We start from the raw sequence: 13,807 nt of genomic DNA on the forward strand, positions 1-13,807 counted from the left end.
GCGTCACTGTTGACGCTACATGTTTATAAATACAGCAGCGCGATCGTTACTTTTAAAACTGGAATTTTTCATGGTATATTTTAGTCAATGAATAATTGAAAAAACTATCATAAATTTATTGGTGAATGATAATACTTATTACTACAATAACATGGTACAGACTTCTCAAAACAGCTTATCCATATTTGTGAATGATGACAGGAAAACAGCTAACAACCATACAGCCTTCAGTACGTTCAAGGATAACATTTAAATAACACAGCGTCAGTAAGTAATAATAATGAATGAGCTAAAAAGCTAATGTGAAGTAGTAAGTACGTAATGTAAGAAGATATTACATCCCTTATTATTTGTTCAGTTTTATTGCTGTAGTAATTTCTTATTTCAGTAACACCAACTTCTCGATATTGTTGTCTGTCAATCCGTCTTTTTATGGCTTCAAAATATATTTTCCTTTTGATAAAACGTAATCTAGAGCTGTACTCGATGGAATGGACTTATTAAAGCAAATAAATAAAAAAGACGCATAATTCTATAGCTTTCAAAGTAAATGGATCTTTTCTTTGCTCAGGAACAATGTTATTTGATAGTTGCTATTTTGGGACGAATTACTTGTAGATTTTGCGCGTTGTTTAAAGCCCATGAAGAAATGTTCCTCATCTCCTTCGGTATTCTAAACTAACAAAATCACATAACATAGAATTTGTTAAACTTTCATCACTGACACCTTCCATCTTCTCTGAAAGTTTTGAATCGTCATTTGCTTTACAGTTTAACTTGCTACACTTCGAGCTGTTTTAAATCATTTCAAACCATTGATGAAACGTTGTTGCGACCACGTGATCCTCAATGAGAGAGGCAACTTTAAAGCGGTTCTCAATTCCTGAACTCAAACCACTAACAACTGGCTCGCAGGTCTATATATAGTTTACCACAAATATCTTTGAGTTTGTCAAACATGCAGTAACTGTTGCTAGAAGTAGTCCTATATAGGCCTTAGTTTAACTTTGAAGTAAATTCAGCGTGCATGCTACAGGTCTTATGACGATCATGTGTTTTTTTTTTATTAAAGTTTTATCCAAAAGGTTGAAACAAATGGTGCCCAGCTAGTCACACACTTTACTGACTGAACCCTCCTCTCTTTTCATTATTAAGCTCTTGATTCGAACGAATCGCATCGTACATCGAATTCCACAATGTAGCACATGAAACAGTAAAACATTCGCTCTGTTCTTGATATATAAGAACTGCGGGTGTATTTTTTTCCAAAGTGACTGGGCCATAGCAATCGCCGATCGGGACACCTTTTTCAACGTGCTGTCATTTAAAGCCTTTTTTACATCACTGTCTGCTGCTAAGGTGAGTGAATGTGTCGCACCAAGAAGATACTCGGAAAGAAAGCACACCTCATGGAATCTGTCTCACCACTAATTATATCAGAAATGTTGAAAAAGTTTATCTAATTTTCTTGTTCTTCATCACTTGACCTTACTGGACTCTCTCACCACTAATGATATTAGAAATACTGTGAAAGTTTGTTTAATTTTCTTGTTCTTCATCACTTGACTTCACTGGACTCTGTCTCATCACCGATGGCATCAGAAATACTGTTAAAGTTTGTTGTTTTTTTTTCTTCATCACTTTACCTCACTAGACTCTGTCTCATCACCAATGGTATCAGAAATACTGTAAAAGTTTGTTTACTTTTCTTTTTCTTCATCACTTGACCTCACTGGACTCTGTCTCATCACCAATGGTATCAGAAATACTGTAAAAGTTTGTTTAATTTTGTTGTTCTTCATCACTTGACCTCACTGGACTCTGTCTCATCACCAATGGTATCAGAAATACTGTAAAAGTTTGTTTACTTTTCTTTTTTTCATCACTTGACCTCACTGGACTCTGTCTCATCACCAATGGAATCAGAAATACTGTAAAAGTTTGTTTAATTTTGTTGTTCTTCATCACTTGACCTCACTGGACTCTGTCTCATTACCAATGGTATCAGAAATACTGTAAAAGTTTGTTTAATTTTCTTGTTCTTCATCATTTGATCTTGATGCTTACCCTGACATTCAGTATTCTGCATGTTACATTCATCTAATGCTCATCAATTGTTGTTTGATTATTCATGTTTCACAAAAAAACAACTAATTTTAAGGGGTAGTGATAACATGTTTATACCATAATTACAATTTTTGAAATAACTACTTGTTATTACGACATCGTACTCTGACCAAAAACACAGAGTAGATTCGGGTTTAAAGCAACATTAGTGATAAAATAGTTGTAGAGTTATCTCGACTGAAACAAGAAGAAAAAAGAAATAATTTGGTAAGTTGGTATCTTTCTAGTTTGATATCTTAGCAGTTGTTTCTTGAATAGTTTTTGGGCTTGTTGATTAGAGAAACAAATTAAAGCGAATTCGACTATTCAGGATTCGACTACTTCCAATGGCACAAAGGAATCACAAAGACTATGATATGGGCAGCTAACAAACAGCCCAACAATCGATAATCTCACTTGCTATCAGAAGTATGGCTTCACTGATGCGTATTATCTTATATGATATGAGAAATACACCTTCACCAGTGCGTATGATCTCATACACATCAGAAGTACGGCTTCACTGATGCATAGTTGGTAGACAAGGTCTAGCTAACAACATGTAACATGACCTGATCAATTGCATATTACACTGCTGTATAGAATAAAAAGAGAAAGAGAGAGTGACAAGGGACAATTGATCTAAACTACTGTGATATGAAGTGATGTAAAGATGTTGAAAACATTCTTCTAGGAAGAATTGGGTCCTTTCTGTTCTTTATAACAGTAGCATTTAGATTGTACTTGAACATCAATGTTATTCATGACCACACTATAGATGAACCAGATTCTTCTAAAGAAATAAAGCAGAAGACTCTTCATTCTTACTGTCAAAACTTGTTATAAAGACACGACAGTGATTTGAAGCACTTTTCTTCTAGTCAGGGCACTAAACTGGATCTCGGTTTAAATGAGTGTCTTTGAGATAAACTCGAACATTCCATTTATGATGGTCTTCTAGTGCTAACAACTAAGAACTAAATACAGGACATACTTCTCAGCATACAGACAGCTTGTAAAATCTATGCCACATTTAGTCCGAGTTATTATTACAATAACATTTGAAGACAAAGTTTATTCAGGTGTTGTACAAGTAGCTCTCGTGTAGTTTCACTTTTTATTGCAAAACTATTGCTGTGAATTTCAAAGAAAACGACTTTTTTTTCAAAAGAATAAATAACTTATGTAATGTTAACTTTAAAGATTTTGTTGTCATTGTTTTGAATTAAGCACAAAGCTACACAATGGGCTATCTGTGCTCTGCCCACCACGCGTATCGAAACCCGATTTTTAGTATTGTAAGTCCGCAGACATACCGCTGAGCCATTGGGGCTTAAAAATTTTGTTTTTTCTTGTAAAAAATAATCACACACCTAAGTAGATTGGAGCATATGTAATAAAAAGTTCATTCCGAGAGGAACAGCTTTACACTTACTACGAACTACTGATATATGTATAGATATTTTGTAACTACTTTACTAATCCAAATTCTGTTAGATGTAATGGCATAATGTTGTGACTAAGCAACATGTGGCCCCTGTTCACTGCAATCTTGATGCAAAGAGTGTATTATACAGAGAGTTCTGTTGCAGTGTAAAGTATATAGTGGTAATAATGAATACGATTTTGGCGCAAAGTACGCGTAGAGCAACGTGCTAACATTCCACAGTATTGATTATTATAATAGCAACTTGGGGCTATTCTGAGTGTAGTTGAGGCCAATATATGATGGTTATCAAAGAAAGTACGTGAAATTGATATGTAAGAAAGCTGTTTAATAATATGCGTGACTTTCCCCAACATTAATACAGTTGTTTTTTTAAACAAACAATAATTTGTATCTCAGAACAGCTGGTATGAATATTAACACTTATTGATAAGGAAGGTCGAAACGTTGTTCTCTCCTTATCAGTAACAGTGTTAATACCCCTACCAGCCGTTCTGAGACACGCCATTGTGTTAATTATTTTATTTATTTATTGTTGCTTTCATTAAAAATAGGGGTCATGTTAGTTAGTATAACTAATGTTACTACTTTTTATTTTCAATTGTCGTTTATTATTATACATTAATTATAAAGAATGTTTTACACTGTAAGCTTAGTATTTGTATTTAGAACTAACCTAGATCTCTTAGGCTGGTCGAACATCGTGAGATATTATTGGGTTTATGGTCGAAATATCGTTAGTGGCGAGGTTACCCAACGGATGAAAAAATACACCCTCGTATTTAAAAGCAGAAACGTAAGTAAAGTGTATTCAACTAGTTATACTAATGACTAGGTTGAGTTTTAGTTTTGCTGTTATTACAAAGCTTAGTCTTATCTGAAGTTATTATTATTAAATAGAAAACATTAGCATAAATAGATAGCCTCATTAACGTAACTTAGTTGAGGTAAATAAATTGCATAATAAACACATATGTAGAAGTGAATAACCACAGTTTATGTTTTAGGTTAAAAAAAGATATTATGTGGAAAGGAGTATATCTTCTAGTTACATTATTACATTCACTTATGTAGAAGAGAACAGGATCAAAAACTGAGTTCATGTAAGACAAACAAAGTGATGTTTTCAACTACATGGTTTCTTCCAAAGATTGAACTCGTGTAAAACAGAAGACAACAACGTGAAATTGTATTTTTAACAACATTAATTCTTTATTACTCAAGGAGCAGGAGTGTATTTAATGGTTATCGTACTCGGACTGTTAATCCTAGAGTTCGTGTCATAGACCTTTGATGCATAAACGAGAGCCGTACTTTGGAGTTATGGTTGTGCTATAAGAGTAACAGCCAAGTCCCAATATTCTGTCAGATAAGGATAGTTAACTGTGAATACCCTTAAGTAACGTCCTACCTTCCAATTCATATATTCAAAATTAGAAATGGCTATTCACTGATTGCTCTTTGTGAGGAAATTATGAGAGAAACAAGCAAATCCATCAGTTAGAAATTTAAATTTATATTTCTAATTACTCATTTAATGAGACTTTAAATGTTGCAATTACACAAATAATTCGATAAATTATCTCACATCATCGATCTCAAATTAGTTTCTTCATTTTACAGTGTTATAACTCCTGCAGAGTAGTTTAATACGAATCTTTAAAACATACCAACTTTTTGAATTAAATGTTAAGAAGTAGCTAACTTACACACGCCTTTGACGTTTCATCTCAATATCATAAACTAGTAGCATGTCCACCTGGTGGTAAAACGTTAGGTTAAGTGCATTTTGCTGATTAATTTTATAGTGATTGCATAATTTCATATCAATGAGAATTTACATGTCCAGTGCCTATGGTTTGTGCCTGAGAAAGTAAAAATCAATATCCATTATTTTGTGGCATGCGTTCTAAGATTTTTAACATCTGCCATTGTTTATTCCAAGTGTTCTAACAAATTCCTAGCAAATTTAATTATATCAATAAGTGTTGAAAGCTCTCTTATGTTTTAGTTCTCCTAAATTAGGATTAAACGTACACTGAAGTAATGCAGAATTAAAGACAAAATGACGACTTTCCCAAAAAACAAGAAAAGCCAGTGTTTACGGTTGTCTTTAAGGTGCGAATTACTTTATCTTCAGTTCGTGGTCGGTAATATAAACAGTAATCATGTTAAGAGTACAACTGTGTCTGTTTGTTTGTAGTTAAGTGCAAAGCTATAAAATGGGCACTCTTTGCTTTGCCCATCACGGGCACTGAAGCTCGTTTTTTATCGTTATAAGCCTTCTTCCGTCTTATCGCTGAGTAGTTGGGAATTCAGCCTTGTCTGAGAAACAGCGTTTATTCATCAGTAAGGGGATTTATATTTTCAAACTGTCCTTTTCAAAACCGTATTTTAACTATTGTGCAATCAGATCTGTCGGCAACTAAAACAGTTCCGAATTTTCACATATAAAAACATACAAGGAAATATTTAATGTAACGTGTTTTATTACCAGTATTATTCACATTCAATACCACTTACTACGGAAATCAGAAGTAACATTCTCGTGCGCTATAAAACATACATACAAATATCCCTTTTTTTCGTGTGTGTTACAAAACATGCATACAAGTGTCCTTTATACCTTCTTTCTTACAACTTGTGATTTACCAGCTGGCCGGGCTAAGACTTGTGCAGAAGCAAGTCTAGCAGTAGGGTGCTGGGGATTTGTGTGCTTACACTATTGTTCGATATTTTTAACAAATATTGGCTTCACCTTACAAACAGAATCGACGAAGTTAACTGAAAATTTAATATTCATTTAAAATGTTTTATAACCGGCGTTGAAAAGTAAGTGTTCTGGTGTGAAGTAGGAAGTTGACAAAAAAAGGCGTTATTTATATTTCATTACGATAGGATAATAAAATAAAATAATACATATATTTGCATTACACATATATACGAGCGATACCATATTCTGAAGAGAGTCATGGATATGTATTCGACTGTTAATTATGACACATTTTCTGTTTCTTCTCATGAAAAGACAACAAAAATGTTAAATAGACACACAGCTTCCTTGTTTGAAGTTAAGCACAAAGCTGCACAGTCTGTGTTTTTCCCCACGAGGTATCGAAACCCGGTTTCTACCTATGTAAGTCCGCAGACATACTGTGCAGTTGCAAGTAATTGATTTGGCTTGTGAGCGTTACCTAGCTGGCGACGCCAGAAGTCTTCCAGGGGTAGGTATTGTTGCTTCAGTCAATAACAAATAGACCGAAGTAAATCAGTAGTAGTCCAATACACGGTTAACAGCGAAGTTCGTATTCGCTTGTAAAAATTGTAGCATGAAAAGAAAAAAATTATTATTATTATAAAATTAAAATGACATGTTTGTCAAGTTTTGCACCATGAAATTTAATTTATTTTATAGTGACCATCAACATGCAATGAGTTCATAATGAAAGGCGTTCAAATCCGACGAACTCCCCCCTCAGTGCATCCAATGATCTGCAACTAATTCCGTCCAATGCAAAAGTCAGTGAAAAATCCAACACCTACTGTACGATCACATGAATTATGTCAAATTATTCTGTCGACCTTGAAACTAGTGAAATTAAAACCACCAGTGTAAGGAGTACACTTACAATTATGGTCACGTCAGCGCAAATTAGTTGTTATCGTTTGAAATAAAACGCGACTTAAGTTTTTCTGTTAAAATGCCTTCGATTCACGAGTTGTATCGATCTATGCTTACGTGCACAACAGGAAACCAGTGAATCCTTTGAAACTTGACAAAGGTAACACGTGATACTTTGCGTTACAGTCCCTGAAACAATCCGGTACAAACAACTGGTAATCATTTTAAACATTTGTATTCAATCATGTAAAATAAGCTATTGGCTCAGTAATTATACAAAACTTAATACAACGTAAAGAAGGATTAATAGCTAGTTTACCATTTTTGATCCTATTTTTAAGAATTTTCAAAACCTCTATCTTTTTCCTAAACATAACTTCATACATAGCACTGAAAATTAATTATTAAATCCAATATAATGTATCATTTTTAATACAATCTACTTTGAAAATCTTATTAAATGATTAACTATCTTTATAAAATGCAAAAAACAACAGCTGTTGAAAGTAACTAGTTAATTCATCAGTTTTAGATATTGATAAACTTTAGAACAATATTCATACTGTTTTCGACAAATCAAACTTCTGTACTACACTACACAGTTTCTCGCACTTCACCTCTTGTCCAAAGTGGATTTATTTAACACAGTAGTTTTTAATTGTAAATGTAGCATAAATAGAATCGCAAATGCTAAAAACACACTAGACAATAACTGTGTATGGTTCTCTTGTTTTATCTAAACAATCTCACATGTTTTAGAAGATCGATGCGTTATAAACAAAATTGAAAAACAGCAGTAAGCAGTTGAAGTTTGTTTATCGTCTCGACGTTTTGCCTTATTGTTTTTTAAAGCAACTCTATTGAACATAAACGTAATTTTAGCAACTTTAGTATTTACGTTTCTAAATACAACAACAATTTGAACTAAATGTACTAAAAACGAATTTTTAAATTTCGTTTTCATTTAACATCCGCCGTTAGTTTTGCTCAGACTAATCTTTTGTTCAATAAAATTACCTCTTGAAAACATCCGCTAAACGAATCGTCGGTGATCCTTCCACAGAGACAGATTGTTTCTTTGTTTCTTCTGTTTTTTACTAAACGTGTTGGCCCAGCATGGCCATGTGGGTTAAAGCGTTCGATTCGTAATTCGTCGGTCACGGGTTCGAATCCCCGTTGCATAAAACATGCTCGCCCTTTCAGCCGTGGGGGCGTTATGATGTAACGATCAATCCCGCTATTCGTTGGTAAAAGAGTAGCTTAAGAGTTGGTGGTGGGCGGTGACGACTAGAGGGCTGCCTTCCCTCTAGTCTTACACTGCCGCATTGGGGACGGCTAGCGCAGATAGCCCTCGAGTAGCTTTGCGCGAATTTCAAAAAACAAAAAACAACAAACAAACTAAACGTCTTTATACTACCTAGTACGTCACCTAAATTTCACGATATAAAACGTCCAGAAGCCTAAAGAAGAGACTTATTATAGTATTAGGAAAATAGTACCTGTAGAATAAGTAAATAATAAAGTAAGAGTTCTATTCCGTTTAAAAAATATTGGCACGTGATTGAAACAAACTGAAAATTTGTGATTCCAAATAGCTAAGTTAATAAAAGTTATTATCAAACACAAAACTACTGAAGGATTATACTTCTTAGCCTGCTAGCATATCGAAACCCTATTTGTAGTGTAATGAACCTTCAGACGTATCGCTGAGCCACTGGGAGGCCGTTATTAAATCATCCAAAAACTTCAAGTAATCATTCTTATACAGCATGTACAAGTGTGTTAGAAATTCTATAGCTGTTTTATTATTGTGGTTACAGTTTTCAATATTCGGTGAGGTCAAACAAAAACTGTTGAAAAAATCGCATACAAGTAAACTGAAAAGATTTGTTTATTTGTTTTTGAATTTCGCACAAAGCTTCTCGATGGCTATCTGTGCTAGCCGTCCCTAATTTAGCAGTGTAAGACTAGAGAGAAGGCAACTAGTCATCACCACCCACCGCCAACTCTTGGGCTACTCTTTTACCAACGAATAGTGGAATTGACCGTCACATTGTGACGCCCCCACGGCTGAAAGGGCATGTTTGGCGCGACGGGGATGCAAACCCGCGACCCTCAGATTACGAGTCGCACGCCTTAACACGCTTGGCCATGCCGGGCCATAAACTGAGAAGAATATTAAATATTGTTAGTCACGAGTTAACGTAAAATAATACTTGCGATACAATAAACGTGTTCACTTTTTATATTGTATGTAATCGAAAGTTAACGTTTTTTATGAATAATATTCTATGTTTTCTAGCCTAAAGTTCACATTTTCCGCTTGTTCGAATAAAAACAATGAAATATATATGTTAAGGTTATTTACACAGCTGACTGTAAGTTAACAATAGCAAACAATAATGCTAATATTATTTCGTAAACAAATTACTCTTTTTGTAAAGAATATCTTATGATTTCGTAAACCCTAATTGAAATATTTTTTTCAGGCAAACCAGGATGATATTGTAGTTATTATTTTTGGGTTATTTTAGTCAACAGATGTCTGAATTACTAAACGAAGCTTTTCGGTCTACAAATAAATACAAATGTATCGAAATTTCCTGTCATTACAACCTGTGGCACCCACTGCTACTGCTCACAAATCACTGCTTTTTAGTCGATACAATATTTTCAGCAGCGACCACCTGTGGCGCTAGTATCTCATTTCAGGATTAAGAGAAATTTTCGGCTTAACTACGACAGAGGTAATGGGAGTCTACGTCAAGAAGGAGAACGTAGATGTCCCTGAGGCACTCCAAGACTCTCATGAAGGTATGGGATTCTATCAGTTATACTCTACTAAACGATGTACGATTTTCTTCTATTCGCATTTTTTTATTTAATATAGTGTATATTCTTAACCTATTTATAGTTATCATCAAAACATAAAAAAGGCTAAAAATTAAAATGTATGAATTAATGTGCATGTTTTGTGGTGTTTCATATCGTCGCTGTTGAACAACAGAAAACTATTAGTAGAAAGAGGTTTTGTATACTTAGTGCTGTCTTGTTTGTTTACAAAACAAATTAATCAAACTTGATGATGAAGACACTGGCATCTCCAAACTCTTTAACTGAAATACAGAAAAAGATAAAAATACTTCAACAACTATTTTAGTGAAATGTAGAACTGGAATAATTGAGAACGAGCGAGGTTATTTTCACTCAATATTTAAATACTTCGGTGTGTAGGCTTTCTAACCGTTTCCGTGGTTCTTTTTTGATTGCATATACCATTTGATATGCTAGAATTTTTATACACTGTACCGTACACTATGCTGTTGAAGTGTAACATATTCTATAGGCTAATTTCTTAACCAGCTGTTCAACTGGACATATATACCGTTTCCCTATATACGGTCTCTTTTTGTATAATAACTTCTTATACGCGTGTATTGTAACTTTGGTAGTGTTTACTTATTAATCATATTTCGTATCATTTTTATTCACATACAACAGCCCCACGCTAGTACAGCGGTATGTCTCCGGATTTACAAGGCGAAACTGAGGGGTTCGATTCCCCTCGGTGGGCTGAGCAGATAGCCTTTGTGGCTTTGCTAAAAGGAAACACACACATACAACACTAATACATATGTATGTGTGTGTACCTCTTGAAAAATTACTGATTTTATTTTTCATGCTATTAATTCCTGTGCTTGCGCTGTTTGTTGCTGCACCTGCGACGCAATTGATCCACATAAATAAAAAGTACAGACGAGCATCACAATTTTATACATGAAAAAAATATGATTTGTAAAGAGTTAGTTATTCGACTAACGGGCTTGATAGCAAAAAGCTCTTCATTGTCTGAGAAGTGAACATATGTGTAGCAAATCTTCATTACATAACATTTAGCTGCCAAGTTTTGTTCAGCAGGTAAACAACAGAACATTTATATCCACTTTTGACATCATAAAATAAAACTTTGTTGCTACAAGGTTTCTAAAAGATTCATTGAAAGTTATATAACATGATAAGCATTGTCAGGAAACAAAACACTGACACAGTATTAAATAATGACACCGAAAGAAAAAGACAACAAGAAATAGCAAAAACATTTAACAATTTAATGATAGCGAAGGAAACAATAACAATGAAAAGTCTATAATACTGAAAGTAGCACTACATAAATTGAAGCAACAAAACAAAATTGTACAATAGTTTAAGAATGGTACCGACTGAACGAGTGAAATAAAAAAGTAACAATAATAACTGTTAATGAATCAAGGCCGTTGACTGCTTGATTACATAGATCAATATTACAAAACGAAAACTGCATATACTGAAAGATTGTTAGAGAACGATACTGTATGACAGAAAGAAACAACGCGAAACACAGGATGGCGCAAACCTATGTATCCCGTTATACTTCTCTCCAGTCTTTATGTTGTATAGTAACACGTCATAGTTGCATGCAGAACATTTATATGCCCACCACACGTTAGTAAGTTGCTCGGAACACGAACAAAATTGAGTATATGTTTAAAACAATAATGAATGATCAAAGTAAAAAATATTTCTGTTCTATGTTTCAGTGTATTTAATTATTCATTTTTAAACTATTTTAAGATGCATTCTGATTTCTACCATTGTTTTTAACAACCGTAATAACCTTTAATAGTTTCTTTCAATCGAAAACTATCAAATATTGTGTACAAAATTCTTCTTAAATCAAATAATATTCATTATAGTTTAAACGTATCTAAAAGCCGACAAAAGATGCAACCAGAAATTCACTTGGTCGGTGACACTTCTGGATTAGAAGGAATATTCTGTGAAAATCTACTAGCAGTTAGGATAATATGAATATTCCTTAGCTTAAATGATGCAGTTTAATGTTTGCTCATAACAATTCTAGTTTGATTCTTGTAATGTGTTGCAAAGAAAATCTTTCTAGGTTTTTGGATTCGTTTTCTGTTTGTAAATCATTTGTTTTATTTTTTTACCTATTATATTCAAACGAATACAATGTCAACTTCAAGAAATTAGGTCATTCATTTTGGTTTAGTGAACCATAAAAATATCTTGACAAAGCAATGAAGACATAAAAGTGTTAGATCAACATTAGCAAAATAACTTTAAAGTAAATTAAAACTTGAGACGAAACTCATTAATTCTGTATTATCAAATTATGAATCAGCTCTGAGCAACATTCTGATCTATTCTAAAGAATTATAACCATAAACGTAATATAAAACTCAGTAGAAACATCGTATATTTTCAGTAAATATGAGTGTCCTTCTAACGGCCCTCTAAAATGAAAACTACTTACTGTTTACAATTTTTGACGTTAGTTTAATTGAAAGTAGTGATTAAAATATTAAATATATAAAATATGTTTACTTTTATTATTCTAATATTTATGTTTTTATTATGAAAAATATTTTGTGTTGTTATCTTAGCACACGAAGTTAAGACTAATCTAAATCACCTAAATTGGCGAAACCTCGTGTGACATTAGTGGGATTACACTCGAAAATCTCTCCAGCAGTGAGGATACACAGCTCATGTATTGCTATAAGTTTCTGTTCTATTATGTCGCATGATCTTATACCAGTATATTAAGATAGCCACGTCCACTACTAAGTTAAATTTTAGTTCTGATTTATGAAGGCAACTTTATTCGATCAGAAATTAATAGTAAATAATAACTTTTGGAGAGAGAATAAAGGCGTCAGATAATAAAAGATTATACAGTTATATCATTTTTCTTTTAAGGGATTAAGGTGGTAAATTTGTTCACTTTTTCTTGTTGTAATAGTTCAAAACAAAATACATAATATTTGCTTCTCTGACTGCAAAACGACTTCTAGTGATTAAAACATTTATGGAACAAAATATTAGTGATGTGTTTAAGTGTGCATTACATTATTTCTGTCACATTCAACTGGTCTAGTTTTGTAAGTACTGCAATAAACTGCCAAAAATGACGGCACAATTATTACCATCTCCACCTAATAGTATATCCTAACTTTGTTTTTCATAGTTCACTGAACTACGTTCTAACAGTGGATTTTTTGTAATGTTGCTTAGCAACAAAAGTATAACCTAATATTTTTGTTAGTCTGTGTACTGAAAGTAGAAAATCAAATCCATACAAATAAAACTGGAAAAAAAAGATTTCTTAGTTTAGTTTCCGTCGATTAAGAAGGTTTGTTTTTATTCAAAACATCGGTGATATAACAAAAAATAAGTTAATTCAGAAACGATTTAAGTTAAAGATTAAATCCATATTTTTACATTGATGATAAATTTTATGCAGTTGGCTTTAGACTTGGTGAACCCTAAAACCGTCGTTAGGCGTATAATACCAACACTCGCTAAACTTATATGATTTCATGGCACACACACACCCTCATGGATCCCCTTACACACCCACCACTAAAATCGTAATGAGCAGACAGTAATCGTACTATTTTATTTTACTAAATATATTTTGGCTTTTAAGATTCCTCCCATTCAAAGAAATCAAGTGTGACGTGAAACACACTGGCTGTTATGTAGGTTAAATTCTGAATATTAAAAAAACCGTATAAATCATTCTCGTAGAATATTGGTTTAAATGAAGTAATTTTGCCTGTTTAAAGTGT

At 33.3% G+C, this 13,807-nt stretch overlaps 1 protein-coding gene across 1 annotated transcript in view; it reads left to right on the forward strand.

The window, feature by feature from the left end:
• Positions 1 to 9,738: 9,738 nt before the first annotated feature.
• The window catches only part of LOC143247264 (synaptotagmin-10-like), a 59,943-nt gene continuing 55,874 nt past the window's right edge, over positions 9,739 to 13,807 (forward strand). Inside the window, exon 1 of the mRNA XM_076495018.1 lies at positions 9,739 to 9,989. Within this exon, the coding sequence (XP_076351133.1) occupies positions 9,926 to 9,989 (64 nt within the window). The 5' untranslated portion in view covers positions 9,739 to 9,925. The remainder of the gene's footprint in view (positions 9,990 to 13,807) is intronic.

This window comes from Tachypleus tridentatus, chromosome 1 (genome assembly GCF_004210375.1).
Source record: "Tachypleus tridentatus isolate NWPU-2018 chromosome 1, ASM421037v1, whole genome shotgun sequence".
Lineage (NCBI taxonomy): Eukaryota > Metazoa > Arthropoda > Merostomata > Xiphosura > Limulidae > Tachypleus > Tachypleus tridentatus.